We start from the raw sequence: 15,612 nt of genomic DNA on the forward strand, positions 1-15,612 counted from the left end.
GTGAAGAGAGATAAATTATGATGTATCTTTCTTTTTCTCTCCTTTCATCTATCCAGGGCCTGAAAAACTACGTATTACTCTCAGTAGCATTTTGCATCATTTTGGCTGGATCGCTCTCCACAGCTTTTTCTAAAGTTTGAAGATCTTCTTACCAGTAGATGGTGCTGCTGTCTTGTATAATCAAAAGCACAGCTGTGTGTGTCAACGACTATTTGCAAAATGCATGTCCAACATTTAGCATAACTTTTTTTCAGGGAAGTTAAGAAAAAAAAAAAAGAAAACCTTTAGCAGGAATGTCTGGAATGTCTTGTGTCAGTATGTCTGGAAATACTTGTGTTTTGGAACATAAGATTCAAAGATGTGAAACTTGTTTCTTATTTAGAGGCATTATTCTTTAAAGATAACAATTCATATAAAAATATTCCAGTCATTGCAGATTGGAAGTTTTGAAGGAAATGCAGAAAGAAAAAAAGAAGGTACTGAAAAATAAACTAGTGCTTGCTGCTACTGTCTTTGTTTAAATGCCATAACATTATGTAGAAATCATGACCATGGTTAATTGTTGGGGTTTTTACTGAGCTCTTGTTGAGTGGACTAAATCTGTCTAGAAAAGTGCAACACTCAGACTGCAGTCTTAAGGGGAAAAAAAAACAAAACAAGAAGAGCAGCAGTATGGCTATGTTTTCCATCTACTTTATAAGCTCTACTCATAGCATGTTGAGATTACATTGTAATTTCATTCAAGTTTTAGTCTGGAAAAATCACAGAATGGATTGGGTTGGAAGGAACCTTAAAAATTATCTGGTTCCCCCTGCTGTGTAATCTATCCCCAGCTGTGCTAGGAATAAACAAGCAGCATTGCTTGAACTAGGGGACGTAGTTTACCTCTAACCTTGACCACCTGTTTCCCATCTTCACTACATGAAGTAGTGCTGTAGGCCCTGTCTGTTTCTATAGTTTCCTCTTTTGTTTGGTGCTGTGAGTATCCTGAGTGGAGGTGTCTTGTGTTCAGAGTTTTGCTCTGTCTTGAGGGATGCTCATAAGTTCATGTGTGGTGTGGGCCCAGTATTTTTCTACCAGATTGGATTGTAGGAAACATTTGAATCTACTAGGGCAGGAGCAACTTTGCACTTCCTCATTTCTGCAAAGCATTATTTGGCTTTCTGGAACAAACCCACATGCAATTTTGTACAGTCTTCCAGTCTGTATTGTAAAGCTATGAGACGTGACAACTTAATTGCTTATTGTTAGGGCAGCAATTACAATTCTTGTTTGGGAAGACTCAAATATTGGCTTTGTTAAATGTTTTTTAGCACATTTCCTATTTGATTTGCCTTTTTGCCTTGCAAATGGGAAAATAAAAAAAAAATGAACAAACCACCATCTCTTTGCAGCTCTTATCTATTAAAAAGCCGTTATGGTAATGCATCAGGAGGTTTGGTTTAAACATGTATTTATTCCAAACTATCTTTTCAAGGTGGTCACGTGGAATATTATGAAGATATCAGTATTCCACTGATTTCTGAGATGCTCCTGAAGTTTGGAATATGAAATACAGCTTTAATGTTTAAATGCTGAACCCACAGAGTTCTGTTTATAGAGCTGTTTATACACAACAGCCTGACAGCAAATGTTTAATGAGAGAATATTCTGCAGCTGATCTAATTGACCATGGCTCTGCTTATATCAGCAAAGCTCTGTGTTTTTGTATCAGTCAAACAACTGAATGGAATATTTCTTTTCACTGTTGTTGCTTAATTTTTTCTATGTGTAATTGAAAGAAAAATCAAGTAGGATCAAGATGGGAAAATGACACTTCTTGAAGAAAGTTATAATGTCGTATACATGTCTGGGACTGTTTAATAATGTGTAAGAATATATTTGAGCTTGTTACAAGAATTTTTCTCTGGTGATCCTTAAAAGCATACTAATCCTTCAGGTACAGGTTGACAGGGAGTTTCCAAATTAGACTTTTGTATGGGTGTGGTGTTTGCAACAAGGGTATTCAGCATCACCTGTTTAGAGTTCTCACACCTCGTTATTCCTTCCCTGTATTCATTATCAATTTGCTTTCCTAGGCTTGCTGCTCTTCTTCCATAATTCTTTTTATTCCTTCATATTCTTTGTAAAAATTATTAATATCTAGAAAAATAAATACATTCACTCCCATGTTCTTTAAAGCAGCTAGTGAAATGCATTTACTATCTCTATATATGTTTCTGTGTTTTATCTACATTAGAAGTTTCTTTTTCAATCACAATTCAAGGTTGACTAAATATCAGTTCAACAGTCTGACCTGATCCCTGTGCATTTTCGCATCTGGAATGAAAATAAAATGATAGTCAAACAATGCATGCTAGCAATGAATGTTGTTTTTTATGTTGACCCCTTGCTTTCAAAAAGAAATTTAATGTAGTATTCCAGGATTATGCAATGACAGATGGATTCTACTTCAACAAAATATATAATCTTTGTAGCAAGTGACTGTGAAGTGCAGTATTTTAGCTGAGGAGATGTTTCTCATGTTCTTGATGCTTACCACAAAATGTGTCTTAAAAATCTAAAAGACTTCTTCACTTGAAAGGCTGAAGATTTGTGCTGCTTACTGCACCAAAGGGCCCGTTTGCAAGAGCAACCTGACGTTTTGCATTTGTGGACCAAGGGAAAATGGTGGCCTCTAACAGATGACTAATTTTTCCTTATTGACAGAGGGGAGGGGACACTTGTTCAGGAGTTGCACAGCAAAAACTGCTCCCAGCAGTCCTACACATCTGAGCTTTGATCCTGGACAAGGAAGAACCTCAGGAATGCAAAGGCCACAGGCTCCAGGATGCTTTGACTGTGGTTTCCAGTTGCTTTTGTGTGCAATTGCAAGGCTGGAATTTGTTGTGTAAAACCCTATCAGAGTTTGTATCCTCAAAGCATACTGTGCCATCAAGCTCAAAGGAACAGTTCAGGCTGCTGGCTTGTGGTGAGTCCCTGGAGATATATTTGCAAAGAGTATGTGTGCCCTCATCTTTAACTCCTGTTTCACATGTTTGTGTCTAGCATTTTTAAGTGCAGTAGTTGAAATTTAGTTCTTAAATCCCTAAAAAAGCTACTATTTATAGGTAACCAAAGCTACGTGAAACAAAAAATGTTTGAATATTTTTAGAGATTGGCAGCATTTTATATTATGTTTATAATACGAGCAAAAAACATTGAAAAATTCTAAGTTAAGCACTTGCAACTTGCAGTTCTAGCAACATAGACAGCATTTTCTTGCCTTTTGTGAGGCTATTCACCCTTAACACGTATTGTGCTTTTCCAGCTTTTGCAGACATGGAAGTGAAGTGATTGCCTTCTGTTTTTCCTTCTCCACTGATTGCACTTACTGTACTTCAGTGCCCGTTGTATTCTTGTAACCTGGTGAGCAACGGTTGATTTGGTGAAGCGAGGGTATGTATGTGTGTCCATTTACACACGTACAATCACACTTGTTTTTTTTGTGGTATCAATCCATTTTATTCTTTAGTACATCATACCTTTTATATTAAATCTCTTTGGCAACTGCCAGTTTTTCCTGATTGGCTGTACCTATTTTGGTGAAGTAAGTTTTAGCATCAAGAAAGACCTGATCTTAATAGACTTCCACCATTTAATTGGGCTTTCACTTGCGTTTCTCATAACGTGGTTTGTGTCAGTTTTAGATGCTGTCACAGCTCAGCTGTTTGCTACTAACAGACATCTCATATATCAACTTTTGTGAGTTTTTATGTCCTTATGGGCAGAAAAATCAGCTACTTATGTCACTGTTAAAATGCCTCTTGAGGAGCTTCTGGCCCCTTGGTGTAGCACATCGAGAAGACTGTATCCTTGCTACTTTGCATCTAATTGTAGTTACAGAACTAAATCTTTCCTAAATCTAACCTGTTTTTCTTGTTGCTTTCCTTTCATAAGAAAATTAGCTCTAATTTTTAATTGAAGATAGATGCTTTGCAAATGTAAAATTTCATTGTTTTGGTAACCTTGGAAATCTGTTTATTGTCTGTGTCATTTAGTCTAATTTTCTTGCCCTTATGGGAAAGCTGCTGCTTCTGCAAGCTGGTTTCGCTATTAAGCGGAGCAGAGTGAAAGGACCTGCCCAGGAGATTCGGTTCCTAGGTGTAAAGTGGCAAGATGGGTGTTGTCACGTCCCGGCAGATGTTATCAACAAAATCACTGCTGTGTCTCCACTCTCTAGCAAGAGAGGCAATCTTTTCTGGGGGTGTAGTGGCCTTTTGGAGAATGCATGTTCCAAATGATAGTCTTATTCTTAGCGCCCTTTCTCAGGTGATGTGGAAGAAGAATAATTTTTCATGGGGCCCTGAGCAGCAGCAGGCTTTTGAGTGAATCAAACAGGAGATAACCTGTGCTGTGGCCCTGGGGCTGGTGTGGATGGGACAGGGCATAAAGAACATCCTCTACACTGCTGCTGGAGAGAAAGGTCCCACTTGGAGTCTGAGAGAAAGAACCTCTGGAGAGACCTGAGGCCAACTCCTGGGATTCTGGAGCATGCAGAGGGTCAAAGAGTGCTACTCTCCAACTGGAAAGGAGACCTTAACCACGTGTGAGGGGGTTCGGGCTGCTTCTGAAGTAAGTGGCACTGAAATGCAGCTCCTTCTGGCACCTCAACTGCCAGTGCTGAACTGGATGTTTGAAGGAAATATTCCCTCCACCCATCATGCTACTGATGCCACTTGGAGTAACTGGATTGTGCTGATTACACAACAACCTTAGATGGGGAATCTCAGTCATCCAGGAGTTCTTAGAAGTCATGGACTGGCCTAAAGGTAAAAAGTTTGGAACATCAGCAGTAGAAGAGGTGTCACATGCTGAAGAGGCCCCACCATACAATGAACTACCAGAGAATGAAAAGAAATATGCCCTGTACACAGAATGGATCGTGTCATACTGTGGGGAAGCATCACAGATGGAAATCTGCTGTGTGGAGCGTCACACGACGAGTTGCAAAGACCACTGAAGGGGAAGGAGCATCAAGCCAATTTGCAGAGGTAAGGGCTGTCCAACCGGCCTTAGATGTTGCGGATCAGGAGAGGTGGCCAATGCTTTATTTTACACTGACTCATGGATGGTAGCAAATGCCTTATGGGGGTGGTTACAGCAGTGGGAGCAAAATAACTGGCAAAGAAGGGGTAAATCTATTTGGGCTGCTGAACTGTGGAAAGACATTGCTGCCCAAACAAAGAATATTGATATAAAGTTGTGTCATGTGGATGCTCATGTGCCCAACAGTCAGGCTACTGAAGAACAACAAAATAACCATCAGGTGGATTGAGCTGCCAAAATTGAGGTGGCTCAAATAGACTTGGACTGACAAAACAAGAGCGAATTACTTCTTCCTCGGTGGGCCCATGAGATCTCAGGCCATCGAGGAAGAGAGATGCAATGCTGTTTATCTTGCTCCACAGCTTCTGCTCTGAACAGTTTTTCTTGTATTCTCACAATGCAACATATAAGTGGGCTAGAGACCGAGGGGTGGACTTGATTATGGATGCTATTGCACAGGTTATTTATGACTGTGAAACATTTGCCATAATTAAACAAGCCAAGAGGATGAAACCTCTCTGGGGGGAAGGGCAATGGCAAAAAAAAAAAAAATATATATATATATATATATTGTATGACCTTGCCATAATCTCACAGTGGTGTTATGTGGTTACCATGGTGGAGGCAACCACTGAGGGGCTTGAAACACCATACTGGGTCTCGAGAAACAAGTCCTGTGGTGATATGGCACTCCAGAAAGAATTGAATCAGATAATGGGGCTCATTTCAAAAATCTCCTTGTAAGTTCTTGTGCCAGAGATTGTGGCATTGAGTGGATTTATCACATCCCCTATCTTGCGCCAGCTTCTGGTAAAACTGAACGATACAATGGGTTGTTAAAAACCACGTTGAAAGCAATTGGTGGTGGAACATTTAAGCATTGGGGGAAACATTTTGCAGAAGCCACCTGGCTGGTCAACACTGGAGGATCGGTCGGTTGAGATGGAGACCTTGAGGGAGATGAGGTCCTTGTGGTACACATTAAGAGCATGTTGGGAAAAGCTGTTTGGGTCCTTCCAGCTTCTGGAAAGGGTAAACCTCTCCGTGGAACTGTTACTGCACAGGGATCTGGTTGCACTTGATGGGTGATGCAGAAAGATGGGGATGTTTAGTGTGTACCAAGGGAATTTGATGCTGGGAGAGTGCAATCAGTGATTCTGCGCGTGTGTGTGTATGTGTGTATATACATATATATATATATATATATATATGTATGTATGTATATAGATCTGCATGTGTAACGCATTTTAATTACTGCTTGTTTGTATATATGTATGTATAATAAGTGATGTGGAATAAGGGGTGGAATGTCAAGGTTTTATAGTTTCTGTTATCCATATTTCACATCATAGCATTATGTGAAGCACAGGAATTAGAGAGTTCTGATACTCTCAGTTCTGTGGACTGACAACTTTCTGGATACCCAGCTCTCAGAAGAGAAGAATACTCACCCCAGAGAACTCTGCTTTCTGCATTCAGGTATCATATTTATTAAATTATCTTTCCTCCTCAGATTCTTGCCGCTGTTCTGTTTTTAGGCCCAGCTCCCATCTCCCTACCCTTCCCCCTTTGCCAGGGTGTGGATCTGTGGGTCTCCTGCCCTATTTCTCACAGATCTGGGCCAAACCAGCCTGTAAATCATCAACATCCCCCCCTTCTCTCCCCTTCTTGGGCCTGTGGACTTCCCTCTGTCATGGACACGATAGAGCTAGATAACCCCGTGACACAAGTAAACTCTCAGATGCCTTAAAAAATGGCTTTGCATATGATTTTGATCATATCTTAATATTAAATATTGCATATTAAGCACTGTCTGGTGTAGAGAATTTGTGTTTGTGGTTAGAGCCGTTTAAGTGATTGTTGTGTGAAGTTTAATGCTCTCTATCATTTTTAAGTGTTTTTTAAAAGTCTGCATGTTCATTGGAGCTGAAAAGACAAGAAAATATCTGCTTCTGGTTTTCCACAAGATCTGCCTGGTCCAGGATTTGGTGATCTTTTATATTACTTTGGTGAAGGAAAACAGCAAGATTGGACTCCATTAGATGGATAATGAGGTGTTGCACTGTGAAATCACTTCTAAAAACTTTAAAGGATGAAAACATTTCAGAAGCTGTAGCTTTTTGTTTAGTGACAATTTGCTCATGGAAAAAGGTTCAGAATATCAAATTTTACAGCTGCCATCGAAGCACAGGAAAGGATGTCATCAGTCCAAGATACTGGTATGTCTATACAGTACAGTAACCCTAACTGTGCAAATATCAGTATGCCTATATATAGGCACGTAGGATACACTTAATTTAGATACATAGCAACTAAGGAGGAGCATAAGTCATTGTAAGTAGCTGCCTCAAAATGTCAACTTTGTGGTCAGCATGTTTGAAATTAATAAACAGTAAATTATGGAATCCTTAGAGTTGTAAGGGACCTTTAAGGTCAGCTGGTCCAACTCCCCTACAAGGAGATCTTGCAACAGCAGTATTCCACTGTACAACTTCAGCCTTCCTAGTCTCAAAAATAGATGTACAGTGGCATTTTTAGAAATCATAAATACTGTAACCTTGTAACCTTGTACCCAATAATTTGTTATTTAATTAGAACTCCTCGTCCTGAATTAGAGAGCCAACATGGAAAAAATGTGCCAGTAAATTATTGTGAATAAGGAATGACTACTTTCTGTGTTGTAGTGCAAGAACAACTGACCACAGAGCAAAGTTATCTGAGCAAAGATTTAAAAGAAAGTGATTTTTCAAAGAAAGCCTAGTCTTCAATTTGAAATTTCTCAGTAGGTGTTGTGTAGGTGAGTATTGTAAATAAGCACTCAGATCATTGGCAGGCTTCATTTACTGTGCGTTGTGTATAGAATATTTGATACTCATTAAGATGGCAATGTAAATTTTGTGTCTGGATCACTTTTATTGGGAATTCAGAAAGAGCCTCTGGTTGATATTATAATGAGTATTTCAAGAAGGCGTGTGCAATTCAAACTGTGCCTATGAACGATTACCCTACTTGTTCCTATAGCATCTGCTGTGGCCTCTCTCCTGTTTCTTACTGAAGAGTCAAGTTGCTTCAAGGGGGAAAAGCTGTCTGTGGACATTTGTTGAGGCAGGTGGAGAGCTCTTTAGATTAGCCTTAGTGGCTTTTCTCCCTACTTTGAGACAGTGGTCCAAATGTAAGCTTGTGTTCACTTGTGATGGCAAGCCTCAGTTACTGGACGAACTCCAGAAGGCATGAAAAAGATTACTAAGAAAAGCAGAAGAAACAAACTTTTAATTAAGATATGGAATACAAGCAGGAATTCAATAAGTGCAGATGACAAATCGAGCCAAGAGGAAGCAGTACTAAAATTATAAAGCAATGAAGCTGAAGTGAGAGTTTCTCATTATCCAGGTTGAGAGAACTTTCAGCAGATTGATCAGAATCAGGCATATTGCATCAATTAGACTTGTCTTGTAGGGACTGCATCATGCTGGAGGTTAATGGGATGGAATAGTAACTCAGGATCTGCCCCTTACAGCCCCACACAGCCCTGCATCGGATGCCAGAGGAAGCGCGACCTCCGCTGCTGCTGTCTGAGAGCAGTGCAGTGTTCCCCTCCATGGCTGCAATGTGTCATCAGCACGTTATTTTCCTAGTTACTCAGGTAATAATTCCATTATTTCTCCTCGTGTCTGTTCTCAAAAACAGGACCTGGCACAACTTCCCATTATTTTGTAGATTTCCTTTAGATATCTGTAGGCACTCAGGCTGGCTAATAATGTTTAAACCTATTAAGGGAGGGACACAGAACAAAAGCAAAACAGTATTTTAGTCCTTTTATGACTGCTTGAATGACAATCAGAAGCAAATTTAATTTTTTTAGAAAAAATATTCTTAAATGCAACTGAAAACATTAATTCAAATTCTAATAATATTTGTCAGTTTTATAATGGGATTAAATGCTTTACTTGCTTACCCAGAAAAGAGTAATTCCAGTTAAATTAAGTATATTCCTTAACAAAGATTGCACAACTAATCCATATACCACTGGTCTATTCATTAGGCAGCATTTCATGTCATTCCTGTGACATCAGAAACAAAGCAGTGACCGAGGAAGAAAATAATTCTACTTCTGCTGCTATGTTCCAAAATGCTGCTTATTTAAACACACAAAAGGCTATGCCTGATAAACGCGTCATTCACCATTCATTTGCTACCCTGCCATTTCTTTCAACTCCGAATCTGCATCTTCTGCATGAATTCTGTATTCTGGGGAAGCTGTCTGGCAGATTTTTAAATGTCTCGAGCCGCAAACAATTCCTACAGATGGCAAATATCATAGAATCGTTTGAGTTCAGAGGGATCCTTGAGGGCCATTTGGTCCAACTCCCTTGCAATGGGCAAGGACACCTACAGTTACATCAGGTGCTCAGGGCCCCATCCAACCTGACATTGAGCATCTCCAGGGTTGGGGCATCCAACGTATGTGTGTATGTACCATACTGATGGCAGTACAGAGAATCTATTTCTATTTCTTTCTAAAATTTCCAGAATCTTTTCTACCATTTTAAAATAAGATTTAGAAGCACATCCTTCAGATGGAGGAGTTTCACAGGAGGTGGCCTGGTGTGGATGAGCAGCTTGAGGTACATCAAGCTGCAGCCACAGCAGCATGCTAATCCAGCCATTAACAACAGGGCTGAGATAGGACAGTCCTGACAGGAGGCTCAGGTGGACAAAATACATGTGCCTAAGCAGTTCCTGGGTGGTGGACAGAAATGTGGGAGGAGGAGAATGTAATTCCCTGGGAAAGGGCCTTAAGGATGCTCTCAAAACAGCTTGACAGGCAGAAGCTGGTTGATTTTAAATAGCAGCAGCATGCTTTGGTCAGGTAATGATAAAAATGTCTCTCCTAGTAGCAGAGATGTCTTAAGCTTTTCAGTAAAGCACAGCAGTAAAGCTGGCCTGTTCCTGAAGCCATGCCTCTGACCCCACTGCTGACAGAACCCTGGCGTTGTGAAGAAGCCAGAGCAGCTTGTAGGATCACTGTCTGTTCCTGAGCTGGATCTTAACAGCAGTTGTTAATTAGCCTGGAGCAAAATAAGACCTGAGTGATGTGCTGTATATTTACGTAAAGTGTGCTTGTAAAGCATCTTCATGTTGTCTCTGTACTTAGTGATGACCCTGTTACTTGCAACTCTCTCTAAAGCTCTTGCTTGCTCTGCTGATCTCACTACTGTCTTCTCACTCTGGTTACCTCTGAAATAGTTCAGCAGGAAGGATCTTCTGCAAAGGAGAGGTGTTCCATGGGCTGGGTGACAAGAACTAAACCTTCCTGGAACAGCTTGTCCTCCCATGCTTTAGTCAGGTAAATTCTCAGTGAAACTGGGTTAAGAAGCAAACAATTATTAGTAATTCAAACATGTTTAACCTCCAGTTATGTAAACTCTATTGGAAACGATTTACTGAATAACATGGGTTAACAATCAATCGGGCTGTGGCCCAAGTGTATATTACTTATAGCCAGAAGTCTGGTTATCCAGAAAAATAACTTGCATATTTTCAATTATTAGTCAGTCTTGCCACCTCAGAAGAATTATTTTAATTATTCTCCACAAAATACAGGCACTGTGGAATGTACACCCATCTTCTGCCAGAGCTGTTTTACAAACCTCGTGTTTTCTGCCCTCACCCCCACCTCCATTATGAAACAAAGCCAATAGTTTTTAGCTGTCATATCATCACTAGAATTAATCAGTAGAATTACTTGTGTATTATCTATTTGAATATCATTAGAATACGCATACACATATATGGGCAGCCTCTGGTATTGCTGTCAGCATTCATTTAGAGTTATGTCACACATGCTTGAGCATGCAGTAGCAATGAAGGGGCATGTAAATATGCACAAAGGAATAATCACAGGAGGGCTAATGGTAATATCAATCATTAAAGTGGAAATAATATGAGATATTTAACAAATGACTTCGTTATATTGTTTAGAAAATCTGATGCAATCTGAATTGTTACACAAAACCACAAAAATTTAAACCTGTAACACTGCAGCTATGAGCAAGTCTGTTTAGCACGTCCTGTTTAATAGAATACAATTTACTTTTTACGACGTTAAGGGAGTGTAACAGCAGGGAGACCAGCGCAATGGGAAAACGTTACAAAACAAAGAAGAGAAATGCTCACCCGTCTCCAAGGATCTGGGCTCACAGTTAGAAACTCCACAGAGAAGGGATCACCAACAAGAAACCCTTCCAGAGTGGCAGTCAGCCCTTAAATGAGGTCTTAAGAGAGGTGAAGCCAAGCTACACCCTTCCCAGTCACTCAGGTGAATTGCTTTCATCTATGCTCCCAGGGCTGAGCAGGTCTTGTCTCCAATGGTTCAGGCCATGACTCAGCAGTTCCCATGCACTCCATCCCTTAAAGCCATGAGCCAGTGGTTAGCCCAGCTGGAGGGTTAGCCCTAATACAGGGATCCAGTGCACCACAACACTTGTACAATTGCCCATTGTGGTTCAAGTTGACATAATGCAAGATGACCCATGATTGGTTCGTGGTTGAAGTCCATGTTCTTTCATGGACCAGTGCTCGATGGTGTTACTGGAGGCATATAGTAGCTTGGGACCACGAAAGGCTCAGCTCACGTTCCATCAGTCCCATATATTCCTCCATCAGGTATCATGTTGATCTAATAGTGATAGTGGAGCGTCTTGATGTCATGTTGTTCTTCCTGATGTTCCTGTGGACTCAAAGAGACTCATGGAGAGTAGTATAGATGTTTCCAGAAGTGGAAGGTTCACCTTCCATGGCAAGATACAGGCCATGTTCCTGTCCTGGGTTTACACTTCTGCTTGCGCTGGGGCATGTCCCAGCTGTCTATACCATATTCTTTGACCTGATATCCTGTGCTGTGTCTACACTTCTGCTTGCACCAGGGCATGTCCCAGCTGTCTATACCATATCCTTTGGCCTGATATCTGAGGCTGCATACCTGTATTGGGTACCAAAGGGGGAGTCCAGATTTGCCACAGGGATGTGATTAAGGTTCCCTTAGTGACGAAAACCGGAGTGTTGACAGTGATATCTGCAAGCCGTGTACCTATTACTTACTAGGGGAGTTACTGATCCCCCAACCTCCAGTAATCTTCCCCAAGGTGCAAGGAGGCCACACCACTTCAGTCCTACTTGCACCTTCCAAAGCCATTCTATTTTATGGGCTCTGGGCTCTAAGTTTTCTGGGGCAAGGAGCAGTAGATTATTTTCATTGCCTTTTGGTGTCTTACCTGACAACCCGTGCCGGTAATTTGGATCCTCAGCAGGGAGGCCCATGTTGTCTGTAGCATCTTCATGGCACTGGGTTTGCTGTCTCCAGGCCTTTCGTTCAGGTCCAGCAGGGTTTCACAGAGACCCTTTGGCCGCCTCTGCAGGAATGAGAGCCTGGATAGGCTTGCAAACAAACTGTGGTCAATAGCTGTTTTCTTCATGATTTTATTTCTATCTCTTATTTTAATTTGATTTATGGTGTGGAGAATCAGATACAAATTTATGAACTGGTGAGTTGATGGGGTCATCAGTGAAACTGTGTGGGGCAGCTTTTGCTCTCTTCCATTGCAGGGATGGGCAAGTTCTGCATTAAAAAAAATGCATTGCAAGATGTGTTCTGTCCATTGTAAAAACTTATAGCCAGGTAAGTAACACAGGAGTTGTAGTGTGAGGTATGAAAAGAGAAGCAGAATTTAGTAGCTAAATAGAGCTGTTGTTCTGTTTCAATTTGTGCACCTTCCATCAGCATCCCAAACCAGATCCCTCCCATGTTGGCTAGCAATACTGAAGTGACATGGAAAGCCAAGTATTTTATTGCCATCACACAGTTTTTCACTTCCAAAAATGTTTATTTTCAAGGATGAATAACTCCAGAATATTTTGTACAGCTTTTTCATTAAGGCGAAATGTCAGCGCAGAGTATTATTTAAACAAAACACAAAGAAGAAAATTCCTGGAACACTACACTCTTTCCTAACATGATATAAAACAGCGTTTGCTTGATGTAACTTAAATTGTATAGAAATCTTGCTTTGCCAAAGTTATTTATAGAGCTTGATATTATTATTGTCTTTGGCTTTGTATTTAAAGCTTAGTTCACTGACATCATCACCACATGGTCCTTTGATGAAAATAGTTCAAGGTCTTCCAACTGCATAGTCTTAAAGCTTTTTGCATTTGTATGTGTCATGGTCTCGCAAAGCTGAATTTCATTTAGACATTTGTTTCAAAAACATTTTCCTGGAATTCCTAAGACAGTAATTTAAAGTGAATTTTCATTTGTTGTTTCTTTCTTTCTGCTTTCAGTTCCAAGCAAATAGAGGTGTGTATCTACTGAGAACTTTACAGTCGGTGAGTTTTTATAACTTAAGAGCAACGACTTTTCTTGTGTGCTCATCGTATATTTTCAAACATGAACATCAACCTGAGAAACATCAAACAAGCAGAAAGTACTCAGGCCCTACCATGGCCATCAGGACTCTTAAAAACAGAGAACTATGTGCAGCTTTTTGCCAAGGAAACATCACACTGATAATTTGGATGGTTTTGCACAGTGAAAAACAAAACAAAACCTTTGTCTTTCTCCAGTAGAATTCGTAGCCTTTCTTTTTTTTTTCAGTCTCTTTCTGTTTGCTAGTTGATTGTTACAAGCACAAATCAGTATAGTCAGATAAATACTTTGGTCCACGTTCCTAAGTAGACTGCTTCTGTGGCACTGAAGATAGGGTTCTCTGCCAAACTCTAACGTAATTCCTTCTCTATTCAGTCAGTAAATTGGTGTGATTATATAAAGTATGGGTTCTCCATCAAGTAAGAAAAAAGCTGAAGATTTGTTGAGTTTCAACCACGGAGTTTCAGCCCCACACTTTGCGGTGTTTTGAGTTCAGCTCACTGGCTGGGATTCTCGTAAATATTGTGATTGGGAAAATGAATGTCTGAACAGTGCTCAGTTGTAGAACTGCAGAGTAATTTACTACCAGCATCAGTTAGTTACTTCTGGGAAGGTGCCATGTTGTTAGGAGGGGCACACGGGTTGGAACAGACTGGCCCCACGTGAGGGGGAGCAAGGTTGTCATTTAGTGAAGTGAAAAAGACAGCAGCTTTGGCTTGTAACTGTAGTGATCAGAAGACAGGTCTGTTAAACAAAGCTGGCCTTGAGGATGAGCAAATTGTTCATTAAGGCACCTGGTGCTGACACTCCCAAGATCAGTGCTGCTGCAGATGTAGATAAGGAATGGCTGGGGGATGCAGCTTTGTAAGCTCTTTGTAGGTTTGCTTTTGCAAGCATTAATTTGTTTGTTATTTCTTTTCATATTTAGGCACAAACCTGTGTTTAGTTAACCTCAAAGAGTACAATAACAATTCCCACTTTTGTGGTGTGAGGATTGGGGCTAGGCAGCACCACCATTAGAAGTGAGGGATCCTCATCACCGTATCACCCTGCCCATGTCTCCTGCCTGGATGGCGGACCAATGGTGAGCAAAGCTTTTCTTGTTTTAATTGATGCTTACAGCATAAAGACTGGGGAGGATGAAGGGAGTGTTGAAAACTGCAGTAAAAGATCCTTGTTTTGTCAAGTGAGAGTGAGCTTGGTTTGAGGCAGCTCAAAGCTCTAGTTGAACTCCAGGCTTATTTCTGTAGGTGGCAGTGAGTTGTCTCACATGCGGACCTAACTTTGGAGGGGATAAGGTCAAAGTTCTATTTTCTTGATGACAGTCAAACCTCTCCTTGTCTTTGAAGGCTGCTTCAAAAGGAATGCCTTTTTTGCTTACTTGGCCTGTGACATCAGAGGCAAATGTTAGTGGTATGGCAGTAGAGGTAGAACCTACCTGCCAATATTCTGTTATGTGTTATTTCTGCGTGACAGATGGCACCACAGGGGCAGTGTGACAAAATGATATCTGACATGGAGGAGTGATGGAGCAAAGGTGTGGCATTGAATTCCACCATGCAGATATAATGGCATCCATTGATGTTTTCTGAATGTTGATGGAGACCAAAAAGTGAACGTGAGCGCAGTGAGGCTGTGGATGGTGCCTTTCAGCAATGACACCTTCATAGCAGCTGTGAAAAAGTGGGTTCTCTCTGCTGGTGTGGATTTTCACAGTCATGGCATGCAGGCTCTACTTACTTGCTGGCAAAAACGCGTAGCTAATGATTGTGGCTATGGTCCAAAACAGCATCTCATAGTTAAGAATTTATCAGTATTATTGTGCTTTTTACATCTGTTGTATTTTTTATGGAAACAAAAGGAGGCATTGCTTTTGGAGCAACTTACGTACCTTTGCTGAGTACAAGCCTTGGCTCATGTTGCTTCCGTTCTGTGTGGGCCCAGAAGCCAAATGGCCTAGGCTCTAAATGCTTCTCACTTCAAGGGGGATTGAGGCAAAACTCTCTTGTGGGTCCCCCTCACATCTCCTCAGTGTGCTGACCTCAGGTTTGTGCTCCCTCACCGGAAAAGTCAGAAACAAACTAGGAAAATGGCTCAAG

General features: G+C 40.8%; 1 protein-coding gene across 13 annotated transcripts in view; it reads left to right on the plus strand.

Moving 5' to 3' along the window:
- The window catches only part of TMEM144 (transmembrane protein 144), a 35,882-nt gene that overhangs the window by 18,546 nt on the left and 1,724 nt on the right, over nucleotides 1-15,612 (plus strand). For 9 of the 13 annotated variants that reach the window (XM_048941393.1, XM_048941385.1, XM_048941397.1 and 6 more), the window contains 3 exons: nucleotides 57-5,033; nucleotides 6,441-7,307; nucleotides 8,606-8,731. In XM_048941393.1, the coding sequence (XP_048797350.1) occupies nucleotides 57-140 (84 nt within the window). In that variant the 3' untranslated portion in view covers nucleotides 141-5,033; nucleotides 6,441-7,307; nucleotides 8,606-8,731. Of the gene's footprint in view, nucleotides 1-56; nucleotides 5,428-6,440; nucleotides 7,308-8,605; nucleotides 8,732-13,428; nucleotides 13,474-14,441; nucleotides 14,598-15,612 lie in introns of those variants that run through there. The other 4 variants (XM_048941388.1, XM_048941387.1, XM_048941386.1 and 1 more) reach the window with 4 other exon arrangements.

This window comes from Lagopus muta, chromosome 4 (assembly GCF_023343835.1).
Source record: "Lagopus muta isolate bLagMut1 chromosome 4, bLagMut1 primary, whole genome shotgun sequence".
NCBI classification, from domain to species: Eukaryota; Metazoa; Chordata; class Aves; order Galliformes; family Phasianidae; genus Lagopus; species Lagopus muta.